Raw genomic sequence first — 20,831 nt, 5'->3', positions numbered from 1 at the left:
AAACAGACGTCACCCACAATGTACAGGGTAGACACTGGACACGCAGCCCCAATACCCGTCCAATAACCATTTTCATCATTTGTCCTCACAATTAATTTAAAACATTAATTGAGCACTTTCCACGTTCACTTTTCAATTTCTCAACTAAATTGAGCACTACAATTGAACCTCTCAACCCAAACCATCATTTCTGATTTGCGATTTGTTTCCCCCTTTTCAATCGCTTTTCAGATTCCAATCTCCGGCACTCGCCACCACCTACCACCTCCATGGCGGCCGCCGGAGCCTCTGTCTTCACCGGCGCTTCCTCCCCGTTCTTCCGCCGTGAGCTGCCGTCGTCGGGTATAAAATTGAAGTCGGTCCGGTTCCCGAGCGTGACTCCACGGTTTGCTGTGTCCGTTGACCGGGTTCCGGCGACGGCGGAGAAAGGAAATTCGGCGGAGGCGAAGCGAGTGGAAGGAAGTGGTGCGGCGGAGAGAGAGAAGAATGGTTGGGAAGAGGAGAATGAGAAGCAGAGACGGAACGGTTGGAAGGATTACTTTGAGCAAGCTAAGGAGTTGATCAAACCGGACGGTGGACCGCCGCGGTGGTTTTCGCCGTTGGAAAGCGGTTCGCGGTTGGAAAACTCGCCTCTGCTGCTCTTTTTGCCAGGTCAGTCATATTGGTAATTAACAAAATAAAAATAAATTAGCTGTAAAAAACAATTGTTTTATTAATTAATTAATTTACTGTATGTTTCTCTTTTTACTGTGTGCTCCAAATTTGATTCCGTCGTTGACTTGTTGACTTTACTCATTTTTGTGGCGGTTATGATTTTATATTCAATTTCTGGAAATTTTCTTTTTTTGGTTATAATCTCTATCCGACGTTCATATTGTCACAATTAGATTGGTGGTCCAAAATTCGCATAATATGGTTGAGAAGTTGTCTAAATGACCCAGGATAAAATTTTAGTTAAATAACCCATCATCCAATCACATTGGAGATAAGTGAGTTGAAATTTCTATATTTTATTTATTAATTTATTTCTAACTCTTTTATCCCTATTGTGATTGGGTGATGAGTTATTTAACTCAAACTTATCATTTAGACAACCCTATGGTTGAAGTACCACAATTGGTGTATACCATTTAAGAAAAAAAAAACTTTTTTTTTGAAATATAAGTAAAAAAAACTTAGATTAATAGTGATTTATAGTTTATAGGTACTTATATTATCGATTTTGAATTAAATATATTTCTTCTTTGATATATGTGTGTTTTCCTTTTAACATTCTTTAAAAATAATATTTTAAAATTAAAATAATATTGAGTTTAATAGATACGCACTTTTAGTGTGACAAATTGATAATCAATTACAACATGTCACGCAGGAGAAATAATAAATTTGATTTTAAATTTTAATTAAAACAAAGATATATTTTATGATGCGGCGGAATTTAATTGGATGACTGTGTAAAATCTATTTATATGTACATCCCTTTAATTCAATAATTCAATAATATATAGAAAAATCAAGTCAGTAGTTTTATATTTCACTGTTTCACGTGTAAAATGTGCCATGTGTAGATGTTGCACTTTTTTAAGAAGAAAAAAAATGATAGTAGAAAACACAATACATATAATGTTTCATATGTAGATGTTGTATTTTTTTTTATTCGAACATGTGCTATCATCCTTACGAGTCTAACTTACTTACCATTCTAAAATATAAATAATTTAATATTTAAAAGATTTTTTGAAATGATATTATATTCAAATATAAAATAAATTATAAATTGCAAATAATATTAGTTATCATAGAAATATGATAATAAAAAATAAAAAAGCTAATAAAAATTAATCACAAACACACATGCATGTGCGAAAATAAAATTATTTTTATTCCAAGATCTATATTTTAAGAAATCTAATATCTATTATTTTAATCAATTAAATTTATTTTTTTATATTTAATTTAAGTTTTAATTAAATTTTTGGGATATGGATCCCCCATGTGTTAATTTGACATGACCATGTCATGTGAAAGATTTGGACCTTTAATTACTTTTTTAATGAAATCTGATCGTTAGTATTATTTTCATTTTCCAGCACGATTTTCATTAATTGTTATTAAAAAGATATTTTATTTTGTAGTGTTTTTTTTGAAAGTAAAAAAAAACATGACTTTTATTGTATTGCATTTATAATTATGTATTCCATGTACCAAAAAAATATGTATTCGTTTGTATAAGGTTTAAAAAACTGGGTAGTTTTGTACTAAGCTAAACTATGCATTCAGAGTATTTTTATCTTCGCCAAACTTCAATGTTAGGGTTTTTTTTTTGGTCAATAATGTTAGGGGTTTAAGTGCAACGTTCTTTGAAAATTGTTCCGGTGCACATCTGCAGACCCGAGCAAAACCATATTGAGCCCACCCCTCGGCCGATGCTGAGGTACAATTGCATGATGTGTGCAAGGTTCACATTTTGTGACCGAGATACAACCTTACGCCCCATGCAGAGTTGCATCACCACGACCGAGATACATCCTCGCAGCCAACATACAAAGTCGAATGCAACCAATGGGTTAGGAAACTGAGGCAAGACTATTATCACCGCTAGGCACTAGTATACATTACTATTATTGCAAAAATAAGTGAAATTTATGTTTCCATTTAAACCTTATGAAAGAAAAGCGGTTTTATTCTAAAGAAAATGTTGCAAAACTTTTTAAACCATTTGCCTCTGGAGTAGATAAATAATAAGTAAAATTTAATATCTATTCTTCGTCATTGTATAAAACAACAGGGGTACTCTTAAATCTATTTTGTGTACAACATTACTTGCATTCCAATTTTTACAGGGATTGATTCCTTAATACTGAAAACATATTTTTACAGGGATTGATGGCGTGGGACTTGGAATTGTTTTACATCATCAGAAACTGGGAAGGTTGGTGTTCATATAATGTTGCGACCCAAGTGATCTCACCAAATTGTTAGTTTTGGAATGTACCTTCTAGTTGACTAGATAATTTGAAGCAAAGGTTTCTTCTAACTAGATGTTAGTCTTTTATAATTACTAAGTTACATGTAAACAATACTCTTATTTTTTTCTGCATGAAGGATTTTTGATATTTGGTGCCTGCATATTCCAGTTGCGGACCGGACATCATTTACAGGTCCCTCACTTTCCCTGTACCTCATTATATTTAGTTCTCATATTGAACTCTGATACTAAGCATTAGTTGGTGCTGTTAGTTTTTGCTCACTTCTAGATATGCATCTTCAGAAAAATGATTAAAAATTGTTAAAAGTAATTTATTGTGTTGAATATGGGATCAATAGTTTCTCTTCCTTGCATTTTCTGAAAACTGATGTCGTTTTTCATTGGTGTATAATTTATTGTACCTTATGTTTCCCTGTTGCAGACCTTGTGAAACTAGTTGAGAGAACAGTTAAGTCAGAAAATCAACGTTCACCAAATAGACCCATATATCTTGTTGGAGAATCTTTGGGAGCATGCCTCGCGCTGGCTGTTGCAGCCCTTAACCCTGGCATTGATCTCATACTAATTTTGGCGAACCCAGGTAAATTTAAGTAATGTTGATAAGATTTATTTTCTTTGACTTTATTGTTCAAGATAGTTAAATTCAGAGATTTAGAACCATAAACCTGACTGAAAGTGAGAGTTGTACCTCAGAGAATCTGCAACAGGCATAATGTAGTATTCACTGTTGTATGTATAGTATACACCAATCGTTAAAATTTGGCAATCACTGTTCTGATAATGGAGAGCTGTTAGTGTTGGAGTCATCTATATGTGAGTGTAAGTGGATGCAAGAGTCAGACAATGTTGAAGAAATAAGTCCAAGTGTCAATCATTGGTAGAAATTACACATAATTGGGTGGGCGTTGACTTGGGAGTTTAAGGTTTGGATCATTTTGGTGCTAGCCTTATCATCCTTCTCATATTTTCCAACGCTGAAAATTTCGTACGGCAAGTCTGTTAATTTATGCAACCAAACTTTAGCCTGAACACTGATGTCAGGTGTTGCTTATGAGTATGGGGTTAGTGTTTTCAGAATGATGACATTCATTGGCAATGGTGTGGTAAACATGTGTTCTTTAGCCAAAGCTTTTAGTGAAAGTTCATAAACAGTATTCAAGTTGATTTGCTGTACCGGCACATCAGTTAGAGATGCACAAATACCTGATCTAACATTCACCACCCAATTTGGCAGCTACTTCATTCAGCAGGTCACAGTTGCAACTTCTTACACCATTATTGGAAGCTTTTCCTGGTCCACTCTCTCCTGGCCTGCCTAACATTCTTAGTTTGACAGGAGGTTTGTCAATCTTGCTTTGCATTTTTTTCTTTTTACTAAACTTTATTTTCTCAAAATCCATATCTGGTGTGTTTGGGTCTAATTTCCATCTTAAGATCTCTTTACATTGTGAAATATGTTGATAATTATTGTAGATTTTCCTATTTTGGGACAGATTATTCCTTTTATTTCCCTTCCCTTTGCAGCATTATTTATTTTCTTTTATTATGGCAGATATTTTTTCCCTGTTATTTAGCTCTATTCAAAGAAATCAGTTATCGACAACACTGAACCATATAATATAAATTCGTCAGTACAATTTGGGAAAACCCTTTTTCATTCAAGTTGGTATGAAAGCTTCCAATTTGGGAGACACTACTATAAATCAACCCTAGTAGGTAGGTCATGGACTAAATTCTACAATATATTTTATACCACATGTGGAAATGAATTGCTATTTATAAAAGTTGAACATTTATGTATGCAAGTGAATATATGTATTATGCAGATTCAATTATTGATAGGAGTCCATATCTGGTTATTGTAAATTTTTGGGGTGAATCTAGTAAAATAGAGGAATAAGAAACAAAACATGGTTGGTCAAGTGCAGAGATGGGTTTCAGACTGTGTTAGGTTTGTAATTAACCTAACAACAGCAGGAGCATAAAGGAGAAGAAAAAGAAGTAATTTTGGTATTTTTATATTTATAAAAGAAAAGGATGCTGGAAAATAAAAGAGAAGAGAAAGAGAGGAGATAGGCGAAAATCAATCCTAATAGATTCACAAGAAGGAGAACCTTCTTTCAAGGGAGAATCCCTTCCTAGGGAAACCCGTTTACAAATCTAATCCTCAAATCATACCCTAAACCTAGGGAGAGCACTCCTATTTATAATACCTAACCCCACTAAAGAAATAAAGATGGACTTAATCACTAAGAAATAAAGATAAAGATAGACTGAGATAGACTACTAACTAACAGATAAAAATAAACTAAATATTTAGAACCCTAACACTATATCACAAAGAGATTGTGAGTTATGGATGAAAATCATGTTAGATGTACTTGAACAAAGACGCCATTTAAATATTATATCATGGATGGAATGCAGAAGGGGGGAAATGACAAAAAGAATCAAAGAAAGGACCAGAAAAGGCATGGGACATGTATATGGGGAAGAAAATTAGTCTACATGACCACAACAACCTCATAAGGGCCTTGTGCTGAATTTTATGCTTCAATTTCCTTAAAATAATTTTTGGTGAAGTTCATGTATAGATTGAGATTCTCTGCTCTGTGTCTCTTACCAAAGAAAATGGTACCTTTCTCTATTTATGCCTTCAAATTTTCTTGCTAAATTAGGTGACCCTCTAAGGATGGTGTTGGATAATTTGGTGAAAGGACTTCCTCTACAAAATACAGCAAGAGAGATAATGGAAGATTTTACTACCCTCTCCTCCTCTCTTCCTGTAAGTACAATTAATATTTTGGTTCAAAAAATGAAGAAATTCCCATTGGAAGTGCATTATCTGACTTTTTCTTTGTGCTTTGAATATGTAAAATATTTCATATGAGTATTAATGACAATTCTTAAGGCGTATTCAAGAAGAAACATAAACTAAAAATGGGATAGCTTATTTACTTTTCTTTCATGTAACTAAAAGTTTGTAGAAGTGGAATATGCTGGAGAACATGAAGGGATATGACTGCATTTTCTTTACTCTGGCTTGTTGGTGCTCAGATTAAGCTTTCCCTTCATTTACTTTCAATATTGAAAATATATTGTCAATTGAATTCTTAGGTTCTTGCTGACATATTACCAAAAGAAACACTTCTGTGGAAACTAAAGATGCTGAAGGCAGCTTCTGGGTATGTCGATGCACGTCTTCATGCAGTCAAGGCTCAGACTTTAATCCTCTGCAGGTTCATGCCCCTTGACACCATACATCTCATATCAATCATAATATGGAATACGTTTTTTATTCCAGTCCACACAGAAAAACTGTTAACAAAAATGAAAGTAAAGAGAGCAAATGGTATGAACTGAACGTATGATTTTACTTAGCATGGAAAATTCTAAGACTAGCTCTGAATGAATGATGAATGACTATCAGTATGAGGAAAACAGGAAAGACAAATTAGAGAAGGAAACTTCTCTGCCCAGGCATAAGCCACCCCACACTATCCAAGTGATTCCGCATGACAGAGTCCTCTCTACCATTTCCCCCCGTCATTTCCCATCCTACCTACTCCACTTCTTTTTTCTATGATACACCCTCAACAGAGGCCCGCAAAAGAGCCCATCAGCTAACAAGCAATTTTTTTGATTTTCTTTTACTTCTGAACCATGATCGTCATGATGGAAACAACCAGATCAACTAATTTTTTTGAAACTTCTAGACTTCTAGTCAATTCTTAATGTAGGGATTGGGGAATCTATTTACTAAAGACTAAGAGTCTCATGTCCTATTAACCAGTTACTGATAAATTTCTGGAGGTTAACTTGGCCTAGAAAGTAATTGATTGTCATATGATAACAAGACTACATCATGACGAACCTAGTGGGATATCCCCTTTCTGATGGCAAATCCTTTTTATCTAGTTTGTGTGGCAACTTAATTTGAATATGAATTTTTGTGATGGGTAGTAAATTATCCCACCTAATATCACATATACACAGCATATTTTCCTTTAGAAGTGCATCATTCTTTCTGCAAACGAAACTGACCTTTGTCACTTGTCCTTTTAGTGGAAATGATCAGTTACTGCCTAGTCAACATGAAGGTCAAAGACTATTTCAGTTATTGCCTAGATGCGAGCTTCGTAAATTTGATAATGGTGGTCATTTCCTATTCCTGGTATTGGTTTCTCCATTTTCTGCACACATGTTTATCCTTGTATTTGCATTCAGCCTCATGTTTCTGTTCATCTGATAGAACAGAAAGATTTTGTGTTGGAAGTTTTAATAGACCCTTGTACACTGCTAGCAGGAAGGTAATGTTGACCTGGTAACGATTCTCAAGGGAACTTCTTACTACCGCCGTGGCAAGTATCATGACTACACATCGGATTTTATACTGCCAACACCTGATGAAGCCAAAAAAATAATTGAATCATACAGGTACATATAACAGGATGAACTTGATCATATAAGCTATTGATACCAAATCAGAGAATTCATATTATGTAAACATATAGGGGTCCAAGGAGAGCTCAACCTGCAGCTTAAGATGATTAGTTGCATGATAAGTTGATTTCTTGATGAATATCTGTCAATTTATCTTAGTTCATTGATTCTGATTGATTTAGTTGTAGTATTCTCAAACTATATATAACTTTTCCACCTTTCACTTCTGATGATTCCAGTTTGCTTAACGTTGTCACAAGTGCTGTAATGCTTTCAACTTTGGAGGATGGAACAGTTGTAAAAGGCCTTGCCGGAATTCCTTCAGAGGGGCCTGTTTTGTTAGTTGGGTACCACATGTTGCTGGGATTGGAATTAGTTCCCTTGGTTTCTCGAATTTTTACTGAAACAAATATCCTTGTTCGAGGGATAGCACATCCCATGATGTTTGAGAGAAGGAAAAATGGAAGGTTGCCTGATCCATCTTCTTTTGACTCATTTAGAATCATGGGCGCTGTTCCTGTAGCAGGAACTAACCTCTTCAAGCTTTTATCTTCCAAGTCTCATGTCCTATTATTTCCTGGAGGGATGCGTGAGGCTCTTCACAGGAAGGTAAATCCCAATAAGTAAACTGTATTATAAGTGAGTTTCATCTTATTTAGTGCGTCACAATTATCATGTTGGTCTTTTTAAGATTCGTTGTATCAAATGGTTGACATCCATTATTGCAATGTCGGGAATTACAAATTAGTGAGCCACTTTCTTATTTATTGTCTGGTCTCTGGTGCATCTGGTTTGTGACAAAATCCAGATAGTTTTAGGGTGGAACACCAGGTCCAGACATATAAGATGTTGTGGGGGGGGGGGGATCTTTCTAGTTAAAAAGAAAAGAGGCACAAAAAAATGACAGCAAATGGTGCCATATTGTATCATTCTCTCATTTAATGCTTTGGTTATTTTGAAATGCGCCGAGTCTCTGTCTATATTTATGCTCTGAGACTGAAATATACCCTGGCTCTTTGAAAATCTCATCCATTATTGTAATTCTCAGGGTGAAGAGTACAAGTTATTCTGGCCTGAACAATCCGAATTTGTCAGGATGGCAGCCAGATTTGGAGCCAAAATTGTACCTTTTGGTACAGTTGGAGAAGATGATTTTGGCCAAGTAAGTTTTGGTGTACTCTTTACTGAGCTATTTTTCCTTCACAAAGTTATTCTAGAAGATTGTATTTAACATAATGCGAAAACAGTTTTTGTGGAAAGCATAATGCTACCAGACTTTCATATTATGTGTCTGTGAACTTCTTTATTTAAATTTGGTTCATTTTTTAGTGTAATGCTTTTCTATCATGTGTTTTTGCAGTATTGAAATATTTTGACTTTTCAGGCAGTTGCAAGCATAGTCAACTCAAGTTATTTAAATGATGTCAAACACATTATTGGAAAAAATTTAACATTTATGTCAGTTAAAAAATTAACTTTTTTTTTAAATAAAAAATAAACTTACTCAGCTTTGTGTGTTCATATGTAAATGTATTGCGTGTAGAGCGATTCGGGAAAGGCTTAACGATTAGCGGGATCACATGTGTTAACACATTTTAATTATTGAATAGCCCTCAATAATTACAACCTGTGATTTTTTCCAAAAAAATAATAATTTCGGATGTTAGAGGTTAGCTACGGCTCTAGCAGAAAACACTATTTATTGAAATTTCCATCTATAAAATTTCATTTTCCTATGATCTGTGGAAACCCTGAACCTGGATACCATAACACACCAAATTATTTTAAACTTTTCAGGTAGTTATTGATTATGATGACTTGGCGAAGATTCCTTACTTCAGGTCTGAAATAGAAAGTCTTACAAATGAGTCTCTGCAGTTGAGGTACCTGAATTTTCTTTTGTTGATTCATACCAACTATAAAGCGTAAATTTTAGAATTTACATTTTGATACTTCTTTTCCATCTTGTATAGGTTACAGACATGCATTATTTTTTTATCTCTTATATATTCTGAAATCCAGGGCCGATGTTAGTGGTGAGGTGGCAAATCAGCAAGTGCATTTGCCTGGAATTTTTCCTAAAGTTCCGGGCAGGTTCTACTATTATTTTGGAAAACCATTTGAAACAGAAGGTATGCCCAATGCTTAGTTCACAGTTTGGAGCCATGAAATGTGCCGGTAAAAATTATTTTACTTAAAATTTATTGTTTGACAGGAAGGAAACAGGAACTTAGGGACAGGGAAAAATCTGAAGAATTATATTTACAAGTGAAATCTGAGGTTGAGAGATGTATTGCTTATTTAAAGGAAAAACGAGAAAGTGATCCCTACAGAAGTATACTGTCACGGCTATTATACCAGGCCACACATGGTTTTGCGTCTGAGGTTCCAACATTTGAAATTTAATTATTCAGCACAAAGAAATGGTAATTTTCTAATTGACCCAGAAATCCTATTTATTCAAGTAAGTAGTCATTTTAGTCTTTAAAATATTTACAGTCGGATATTAGTTCCTATAAGCCGAAATTGCTGATGTGGTCCACTTATTCTCTCAATTAAATCATTCTCATTGTTAACTAGTAGTATTAGCTAACATTGAAGGAGTTTTTGTTCACAGTCACAAAATATTGGTTTGGGGATAATTGTAGCATAGTTCAATGTTACTCCAGCTGCTTCGGTTCCAGGGCCTGAGTGGAATGATTTGGATACCACCGATAACCTTTTGTAGTCTAAGCTTCCTTTTATAAATCCCAATTATCAAGAATTACATGTTGCTAATGCTCAGAGAGAACATAACATGGGACCAAGATCATTCTTGAGGCCATTTTTATGAAAGGATTAGGATTAAATTTTTCTAGATTTGGTTCTTTCTCATCTTTGATTGAAATTTTCAAATATTCTACTTCTACCTTTATTCTCCTGAGTCCATACTCTGATGTTCAAGGCACATAAATATTGATCAATGGCAATCTCTGTGTTCAAGTCACCATCGTATTTCAAGAAACACCAAGACTTTAACCTTCACCCAGCACTATCTCTGAATCTTTGTTTGAGTTGCGTCTGATTCAACTTTCAGTGCTAGCGTTATTGTTCATATATAAAAGATAAGGAAATAGGGGAGAGAACAAAAATGAATTTTGGTTTTTACATGAAGATACAGTATCATCTAGGCAGGGAGAGAGAAAACTGTCATGAACCAACTCTTGGATGAAGATAGATTTTATATTATGTTTCTAACACACTCCTTTTGCAGAGTCCTTAGGGCATGAAGCATGAATAATATTAGATTAATGAGAACAACAATCCAATTGGTCCTAGAGGTTCTGATACTATATCGTGAACTAACTAACCCAAAAGCTTAAGATGTTGGGTAAAGGCACATTTTTTTTATGGGCTGGGTAAAGACACGTAAATAGTTTTCTAATGTTGCTACAGATGCGCCTTACATGTCATTTAGTGTGCACCATGTTCACTTCTGCCAACATTAACTTTTTAATGTAAGCTAATTTGATCAGTGTAGTAACCTTTCAAGACCTTAAGGTCAATTCAGGAAGTAATGTCTACCCCTAATTTTCTAGGGTTTGAAACGACTGTTTATTTATTCCATTGGTTATAGAGGCAAACTGAGAAATTTGGCAATTGTTTCAGGCATTGTTTTCTGGCCAGGAGGCATGATTACCATTATGCAACTTTTTCAAGTTTAAACCATTAAGCGGCAACTGTAAACTATACACGATTGAGAAAGGAACACAACTACTCAAGTTTTTTCTAAATTTGTCATTTATGATTCTTGGACAGTGGCATCTTGAAGCATGTACAGTGGCTGAGAGGTATTCTTCCCTGACCTAATTTATGAAACTAAATCAATTCCACATTGCTTCCTAGAAAGATCATTTTTTAAGGGTGTATCAGATTGTATATAGGGCAACTGAAAATTTCATAAATTTACATACACATCTGTAAATATCTGTGAGAACATTTTCGAAAGCATAGCCTTTCTTGCATTCCATCATATCGTGTCTATGATCATGCTTCATGAACGCATTTGTACTCATTTTGTCAAACATTTCTACTTATAAAATAGAAGACTATTAGAGGGTTAGAATTTTTCTCTTCGTCCAGAATAATGTAAAATAAACTCTCGGATAGATGAGTGTTTCTATAATTTTATTTAGCAAGCTACTCTTAAATTCTGATAGAATTCTATTTACTTTTATACTGGATGTGAAGCAAAACTCTAGGGTATCCTCATAAATTTCAGTCTTGAGAACAAAGATTTCTCTACTCATTCTATTTTAATTTACTATGCGGCCGGCTTCGCTATATATTTAGGGTTCTGGCAAGGGTGCATCACTCTACCAAATCATGTATTAGTGCATCATTCAAAATTGACATTTTTACACGTAATTAGTTTTGAATTTTCAATTGTCTTCTTCTATGCCCTTTTCAACTCACCCCCGAACCTGAACCAGGTTCTACAACTTCACAGTTCTGTGTTTCTGTGTATTTATGTTAAAGATGTGACCTGGTCATTGTTGTTGGAGGTGTTGGGCTGTTAGAACCGTTTCTTTCCAACTGCAATATTGTTGTTGGAAAGCTGCAACCTTCAATTACAAGTTGTTGTTGCGTGAACATATCTTCTTAATTCAAATTAGTACCTGATTTCTGAGTGAAATTGAAACTGACTGATGCTTCTCACCATTTTGAAGCGGTGACCCACTGTCAGGTGAAATCATCTGGCACCAGCTTATACCATAAAAAAATCCCAACCTCTAGTCACATTTCTGCCCAGTCTATCTTGACTGGTTTTTTAAATCTCTTTGCACTCACATGGTAGTGATCAACACTATGTAATACCAACTTTTAATGTTAAGAAGAGTAACTTTGATTCCTAGACTAACAAGTGCATAGTTAAAGCTGAATGCACCTATTAAGACTTTTGTCTCTGAAATGATGAGTTTGGTGGTAATCAAATGCATAGAACTTAGAAGCATGGCTTACGTACACTTTAAATTCAAAATGTTGACATGAGCGAGCACAATTTTCCCGTGATGTTTTGATAACATTATTGTTTGTGGGATAAATTGGACTCGAATGATGATGAAAAACACCGTGATTCTTTGGAGTCGAACATGGATAATTAACTTTTAACACTATTTGATTAGTAGCGATAACAGTGGTCGTGATAATAATGGTAGTGATAGTAGAGCTGGCGCCTGGCAGTGACACCGGTTGTGAAGAGTGGTGGTGGCAACAATGGAGGGTGATGTTTGTGGCGTGGAGGTGGTGGTGACAGTTGTGGAAGGTGACAGTGATGACGGTAATGGTGGTGGTGATAGGATAGTGTTGTAGGGCGGTGTGGTGGAGATAGTGGTGATGGTGGTGATAATGGTTGTGGTGAAGGGTGGTGGAGTAGGAGGATGGTGGTGTTGGCGGCAGCAATGGTGTTTGTTGTGATGGAGGGTGGCGGTGGTTGTGGTTGATTAAATATTTTCAAATAACTTATAATCGCTATCTTATCAAATTTTATCTCACCTCTATAGACTTAGACTAAATAATTCACCATTTAATACCATATCAGTTAAATAAATTTATACAATATTATACACACCAAACAACTAGATAGGCTAATACAACTTACGAAATGGGGGACAATGTTCACAAATGACGGTATGCATTGATTTACACAATTTACTTAATTTTACAAATTTTCATAAGTCTCATATCTTTAGTCCACTCAACAATAGAATAAAGTGCATGTTAAGCGGTGCCCCGCCTCCACATAAGAAATAAAAAATGTAAACTTTCTTCAAAGGTGTAGAGTATAAAATTAGATACAGTAATGAATTTTAATTGAACTCGTAATATTAAAAACGCTTACAAAACTAAAATTAAAATTTGACCTTAAAATTTTATGAATTACCAAAATCTCCCACATAAAGCCACCGAAACAACATCTCAAAATATGAAAATATGTTAAATATCTTTCTGAAGCACCCAAAAGAAATTCGTTAACAATATTGTAAACATAATAAATGATCCAAAAAGAAAAAAGTTGATAGCATTGTCCTCATTTACTTATCATCACATCATAAAACTAATCATTCTAATTTTTATGCCTACACACAATTCTAACTTTCACTATATTAAACCCAGTACTAACACTCTCAAACCGAACCTTGTCACCTCGAACCAAATTCTTGTCACGAACAAATTGATACCATTCAGTTCCAAGATAACAGTAAAAACTTGTTCCATTTCTTTTTTTCCAAATCAGTTTGCACACATAGAACCCTCCTCCTTCAGGCTGTATGATAAGGTTCTTCCATTCCTTTTGAACATAGTCTTGTACAAAACGACGAGGCAAGTACTGAAAAAAAAGGATAGTTACATTATGCATTAGTGATGATCCTTATTACTTATTAGGCTGAGACACATTAAAACTTTTGAACAAATCAATGCTTACCAATGTTTGCACTCGGCCATCAGGTGATAATTCAGGTATCTCCTTCTCAAATACGTGATTTTTGGGTCGGGCATTAAGAGATGGGTATGGAATTTGATTCATATTGCAACCAATGATCTCAAATTTGAATTTATTACCTCCATCATAAACAAAATCAATGAAATGATTTTGATTGAGACCATAAATATCAACTAACTTTGGGACAACTGACCAAAGTAAAGCTCTTCTATTTCCCCTGAACAATGGAACATCCACAGTGATTCCCATCGGATCTTTTAGCTCAATCTTCTTTCCCAATTCATTTTTCTTTATATGACAAAATTCTGCAGGAAGTTCCATATGCTCCTATCATGTTGGTACACAAAACATATAAAATTAGTTTAACTAAATTAAGTAAATGCTATCCAACAGGAAAAAAAAAGAGGTTTTGTGCGCGCATTTGCATTACCAATCTCAAGTCCATCTCAATCCTAAAAGCAGTGGGAGCTTCATCCTTGCCATTTCCATTTGGATTCATTTTTCCTAAATTTTAAAGAAAGCATCATTCATACTAAACAATAATAGAACTCATGTAACATATTCTATTCATTCATCATGGACAACATTCATTAATAGAAAAAATAAAAAGGCAATTATATTAGTTGATTAAAAGCACAAACAATAAAATTCTAGATACTACACAACATTTATTCAAGAGATGTTATCCAAGTTTTATAATGGTTGTGGTTGCATTGTGAAATTCTGGGCAAATACTGGTTGATGTGGCCCCAATTGCAGTCAGGATACCGACGCAAAGACTGCAAAACTCATACAGACGCAATTGCGGCCACAGACCTTAATTTAAAACCCTAACATCAACACAAGAAAATGAGGATTGATCACCTTAATAATGGACCTGCAATCAAAATTTTAACTTTTCAAAAACTGGTTGTGGTTGCATTGTGAAATTGTGGACAAATACTGGTTGATGCGACTGCAATTGCAGTCAGGATACCGACGCAAAGACCGCAAAACTCATACGGTCGCAATTGCGGCTACAGATCATAATTTAAAACCCTAACATCAATACAAGAAAATGAGGATTGATCACCTCAATAATGGACATGCAATAAAAAAAATTACTTTTCAAAAACTGGTTGCGGTTGCATTGTGAAATTGTGGATAAATACTGGTTGATGCAGGCGCAATTGCAGTCAGGATACCGGCACAAAGAGTGCAAAACTCATACGACCGCAATTGCGGCTACGGATCTTAATTTAAAACCCTAACATCAATGCACGAAAATGAGGATTGATCACCTCAATAATGGACATGGAATCAAAATTTTAACTTTTCAAAAACAAATTGAGCAATCAACATAAGAATATAACAAACTAAAACAAAAAAGAAATCTTGTATACGAATTTAACAACATCATATTTTAGAATCACATAAGGGTTTTCAAACTCACCTCTTCTGAGACAAATACTCCCTCTACTTCTTCATTTCCTTCATCAAACATCAAATCATGAAAAAGACAACAATAACCAAAGTTAATAATATGGAAAATGAAGATTTTTTTTTTCATAATCACCATTACAATTAAGCTTTGAAAGGTATACAATGAGCAATGTTCATCACCCACACTAGGATGATAGGAAAAATAATCTCACGCTACTAAACTTTCTTACAGATGCTTCACTAATTTGTACCTGTGAATGACAGAGAGAGTGATGACTTTAACTTTCAGAATTAGAGTATGAGTATGGTCTATGAGGACAATATTACCTACGATAGGCATATATATAACGTTTCAAATAAGAGAGAAAAAAAAGAAGTTAGAAGTCTTTACTATTATTGCATGTTAAAACAAATATTTACTGGCATAGTTAAAATAAGAGTAAAATAAATAACGCATTCACTCAAGGGGTATAATGACACTTCACCTCATTCTTATTTAAAATATATTCTTCATCCCATTCTAATAAATAATTTAGGGATAACACCGCCATTAATAATTATTTATACAATTAATCAATAATTTGAAAAAATTATATTAGATTTAATTCACTTGCTTTATATATTATAAAAGTTAATATTATTACTTATTGTCTCATTAATAAACTTTAAATGCTATTAATGGTTTAATTAATACTATCAAGTAAATTACTTATTAAATTTAAAATTACTTTTGGTGTTCTTAACTCTATCATTCTGTATGTGGGTCCTGATTCTATCATCTGGATTGGGGACCCATCGAGTCGTTTCTCGATTAAATACTTATGTGCAGCCGTGAAACTTTGAATCTCTGGGGAACTCTCTTTGTTGATACCGAAACACATTCGCAAACTAGTCCCTCCAAAGGTGGTGCCCTTCCTATGGCAGCTGTTGGACGATAGAATTGCGGTTAAAGTAAGCTTGATCCGCAGAGGGCTGGCAATGGAGAATGTGGGGTCTTGTGATATTTGCGGTATAGAAGGGGAATCTGAAGCCCATTTGATGTTACGCTGTCAGGTTTCATGGAGACTATGGTGTGCTATTTTAGGGAGGGAAGATAAATTTTGGTGTATTCCATCCTCTTTCAAGGAGCTGATGTTAGAGTGGCATTCTTTGCGGGCGAAAGCTGATTTGGTACTATGGGAGCTCATCCTATATGCTCTATGCTGGTCTATTTGGCTTGCCTGGAATGACGTTATTTTCAACCATAAGGCCTTCTTGTTCGAAGCGGTGTGGGACATTCACATCATGAGGGCTATGTGGTGGGTAAAAGCATGGTGGAAGGAATGCCCCTTTTCTGCCCTTGACCTTTCTCAACACTTTGAGAAGATTTGGGTTTACACCACTGTTTCGAAGGCTAGGGTGGAAGATTGAAGCTCTCCCCCTCCCGGTGTGCTAAACTTCAACGTCGATGGCTCTTCTCGTGGCACTCGAGTGTTGGTGGGGCTTGAGGGGTGCTCTGTGACTTGAATGGTGCAACGCTTGGATTCTTCTCCCTATTTTTAGGCATCTCATGGGCATACTGTTGAGAATTTAAGTTTGTAGTTGGATCCTAGCAGTGTGGTTATCCGACGGGTTCCGTTAACGCAAACGAACGACGGGTTCGCTTTGGCATAAACTTGATTAATTTATTGATTTTTATTTGCTTCAAATTTCGCCATTTTCATTGATGTTCCACAAGCTGCAATTTGTGAATTCCACTAACAACCATTCATTTTGTTTCTATCCTATCCCTATAGAAGTCTAGTCCATGTCTCTTTTTGGTCTATATCTTTCAATATGGAGGAAAATTCAGAATGATAATTTTGTATGTGTTTACAGCTTTATGTATTCCTCACATTCACAGTTTCACACACTGATATTTATTTTTTTGAAAACACAAACCGATCACTTGCCACACTTATTACAGGGTATCTTCTCATTTTGGTCCGAATAAGTGTTGAGAATTCAAGTGCGTAGTTGGATCCTAGCAGTGTGGCTATGCGATGGGTTCTGTTGACGCAAACGAACGACAGTACAAGTGTGGATAACTTCCGCAGAGGGGAGCCATGATAATGTAGTGGTGACTCGCACTTGAGGGGGAGATTTTTGAGAATTCAAGTGTGAGTTGAGTCCCACATTGGTTAAGTATGAGTGAGGAGAAGACTTTATAAGAGATGTGACCCATAAACCTAATTCCTTAAAGTTTTGGGTTAAGATGTGGCATCGTTATCTCTTGGTGTCTTGTTCCTCGACCCATGAGCTCCCCTGTCTTCCCCAACACATACATTTGAGGAGGTAAAGGCTATACTTAGTGCTTTGTTGTTCTGCAAAAATAACTCCGTGAACCAAGCTATAGTGGAAAGTGACTCCTCCCTCATGGTTGGATGGGTGATGCATAAGGCTAATCGTCCCTGGAAACGGTGGCGGAGGCAAGATTCTGACTTGGGTGGGGCTAAGACTAAATAGTAAATGATTTCTAAGAATATTTAAATTTGCACATGTATAATTTGTGCAACAAATTTGATGTCCAATTAAAATTTTATAAGAAGAATAAATATTTAGGTAGATCAAGTACAATGGATACTAAATAGCATGTAAGCGTCACTAAACCAACAATAAAATGTCAGAAGAAATTAGAGAAAACTGTAGCGTCATTTTAAAAAGTAGTAGAAAGTTATATAACAAAGAACTAAAGAGAGTAACAAAAAAATGCCATGAATGTGAAGGTTATGGTCATATCAAAGCTGAATGTGCAAGTTATTTGAAGAAGCAAGGAGAAGGAATGTTGGCAACTTGGTCAGATGAGGATGATTCTGAAGATGAAGATGAGAGTCCAGTACTGGGTTTGACAGTAAAATGTCATTTTGACAGTGAGTCTAGTTTTGAAGAAATCTCTGAGGAAGAACTTGCTGAAACTTACAAGTTACTCTTCAAGAAATGGCAAGAAGCCTATGACTATGGAAGGAACTGCCAAGGGACTTCAGAAGGAAAAACAAAGTCTTCAAGACATCAATGACAACCTTCAGAAGGAATTATCTATGATGAAATCTAGACTTGAAGGGATGGTAAAATCAGTACGTATGTTGAACAAAGGCACTGATATGTTTGACCAGATGCTGTAATCAGAAAAAACAGCCAAAGATATGAAGGTTCTGGGATATGAGAGTGACACCACACCAGAAGAAACCAAAAAGGTTGCTCCTAAGTTTGTTGCTGCTGAAAAGAAAAGTGAACTCAAGATGTCGAACCGCTTGTCAAAACAAGGTGTCAAACATGTGTACCCATAAATACCCTATGTGTATCCACAGGTTCAGAAGGCAAAGAGCACAGGGTGGAGATGTCATCATTGTGGTAGATATGGACACATAAGACCTTACTGCTATAGGTTGTATGGATACCCAAAAGGAAGATCATCTCAATTGATTACTCATGAAGCAAGGAAGAAAAAGTGGAAGGTCAAGAGCAATGTGTCTGCTTTAGTTGCTTACACTTCTCTGAGAGTATCCTCTAAGGAGGGTTGGTTTTTTGACAGTAGTTGTTCCAGACACATGACTGGAGTAAAGAACTATCTTGGTGACATGAAGCCACACTCTACCAGTTATGTTACCTTTGGTGATGTTGCTAAGGGAAAAATCAAGGGATCTGGAAAACTTGTCAGTAGTGGATCTCCAGAGCTGAATGATGTATTACTTGTTGAAGGCTTGACAGCCAACCTGATCAGTATAAGTCAGCTATGTGATTTGGATCTTGATGTTACCTTCTCCAAAACTGGGTGCAAAGTCACTGATGAACATGGTGACGTGATAATGAGAGGAGCCATATCAAAGGACAATTGTTATATGTGGATCTCTTAGTAAATCCATGTCTTCAAGATGCCTGGTAACCAAGGAAGAGGAAGTTAAACTGTGGCACCAGAAACTTGGGCATCTGAATCTCAAGAGCATGAAGAAAATCATCTCAAATGAAGCTATCAGAGGAATACCTAAACTAAAAATAGAAGAAGGGAGAATATGTGGAGTGGAAAGCAAACCAAGGTTTCTCATAAGAAGTTACAACTTGTGGCTACAAACAGGACTTTGGAACTTCTTCATATGGAACTCATGAGACCAATGCAAGTTGAAAGCATTGGAGGAAAAATGTATATATGCTTTTGTTTGTGTAGATGATTTTTCTTGATACACCTGGATAAAGTTTATTGCAGAAAAATCAGACACATTTGATGTGTTCAAGGAACTAAGTCAACAACTTCAGAGGGAGAAGGGATCTGGAATTGTGAGAATTCGAAGTAATCATGGTAAGGAGTTTGAAACAAGGAAATTTCAGATTATTGCACTAATGAAGGGATCAGTCATGAGTTCTCAGCTCCAATTACACCTCAACAAAATGGAGTGACGGAAAGGAAGAATAGAACTCTGCAAGAATCAGCGACAGTTATGCTGCATGCTAAAAGACTTCCATGTCACTTCTATGAATACAGCTTGCAACCGTGGAACTACATCAACTCAGTATGAATTGTGGAAAGGAAGAAAGCCAACTGTGAATTACTTTCATGTCTTTGGTAGTAAATGTTACATTCTAGCTGATCGTGAGCAGAGAAGACAAATAGATCCAAAGAGTGATGAAGGTATTTTTCTGGGGTATTCTACAAACAAAAAAGCTTATAGAGTATATAACTCACGTACCAAGACATTAATGGAATCCATAAATGTTGTGGTTGATGATAACTTGGAAGACATGAAGATTACAAAGGAAATTGTTGATGATCCTTTACCTCAGACAGATGTTGACAGACCAAATGTCTCGGACATCCGGTTAGAAAATGAATCTAAAGAATAAAATGAAAGCTTGACTCCTCATAATAAAGGACCCTCTATTCGAATACAGAAGATGCATCCTAAAGAAAACATTATAGGTGATCTGAATGAAGGTGTTATTACTAGATCCAGAGAAGTCATCTCAAATGGGTGTTTCATTTCCAAAGTTGAACCCAAGAACATCAAGGAAGCTTTGACAGACGAATACAGGATAAATGCTATGCAGGAGGAATTAGCTCAATTCAAGAGGAATGAGGTTTGGAACTTAGTTCTTAGGCCAGATAGGGTAAATGTCATAGGTACCAGGATTTTCAGGAACAAATCTGATGAAAATGGTACTGTTACCAGAAATAAGGCCAGATTGGTAGCTCAGGGATACACTCAGATTGAAGGAGTGGACTTTGATGAAACTTTTGCTCCAGTTGCTAGATTGGAATCAATCAGACTTTTGTTGTGAGTGGCATGTCTATTGAAGTTCAGACTGTTTCAAATGGATGTTAAAAGTGCATTCTTGAATGGGTATCTGAATGAAGAAGCATACGTTGAACAACCAAAAGGTTTCATTAATTCAACCTATCCAGAACATGTGTACAAGTTGAAGAAGGCTCTCTATGGGTTGAAACAAGCACCAAGAGCATGGTATGAAAGACTCACTTAATTT

At 35.6% G+C, this 20,831-nt stretch overlaps 1 protein-coding gene across 3 annotated transcripts; it reads left to right on the top strand.

Moving 5' to 3' along the window:
• On the top strand, positions 1-11,633 carry LOC130729753 (phytyl ester synthase 2, chloroplastic-like). 3 transcript variants are annotated; one of them, XM_057581586.1, is made up of 15 exons: positions 5-651; positions 2,881-2,932; positions 3,106-3,161; positions 3,411-3,569; positions 4,224-4,328; positions 5,668-5,774; positions 6,107-6,228; positions 7,055-7,163; positions 7,293-7,426; positions 7,672-8,041; positions 8,481-8,594; positions 9,230-9,315; positions 9,455-9,564; positions 9,648-9,858; positions 11,081-11,633. In XM_057581586.1, the coding sequence occupies exons 1-14, from the start codon at positions 270-272 to the stop codon at positions 9,836-9,838; spliced, it is 2,097 nt and encodes a 698-aa protein (XP_057437569.1). In that variant the 5' UTR covers positions 5-269; the 3' UTR covers positions 9,839-9,858; positions 11,081-11,633. The 3 variants fall into 3 exon arrangements, 2 of the variants coding, with proteins under 2 accessions (XP_057437569.1, XP_057437570.1); XM_057581587.1 differs by having other exon boundaries at positions 6-651; positions 7,296-7,426; XR_009016110.1 differs by lacking the exon at positions 11,081-11,633 and having other exon boundaries at positions 1-651; positions 9,406-9,564; positions 9,648-9,786.
• Positions 11,634-20,831: the final 9,198 nt, after the last annotated feature.

The sequence above is a fragment of the Lotus japonicus genome, chromosome 1, assembly GCF_012489685.1.
Source record: "Lotus japonicus ecotype B-129 chromosome 1, LjGifu_v1.2".
NCBI classification, from domain to species: Eukaryota; Viridiplantae; Streptophyta; class Magnoliopsida; order Fabales; family Fabaceae; genus Lotus; species Lotus japonicus.
This window is presented reverse-complemented; position numbering and strand designations above follow the sequence as displayed.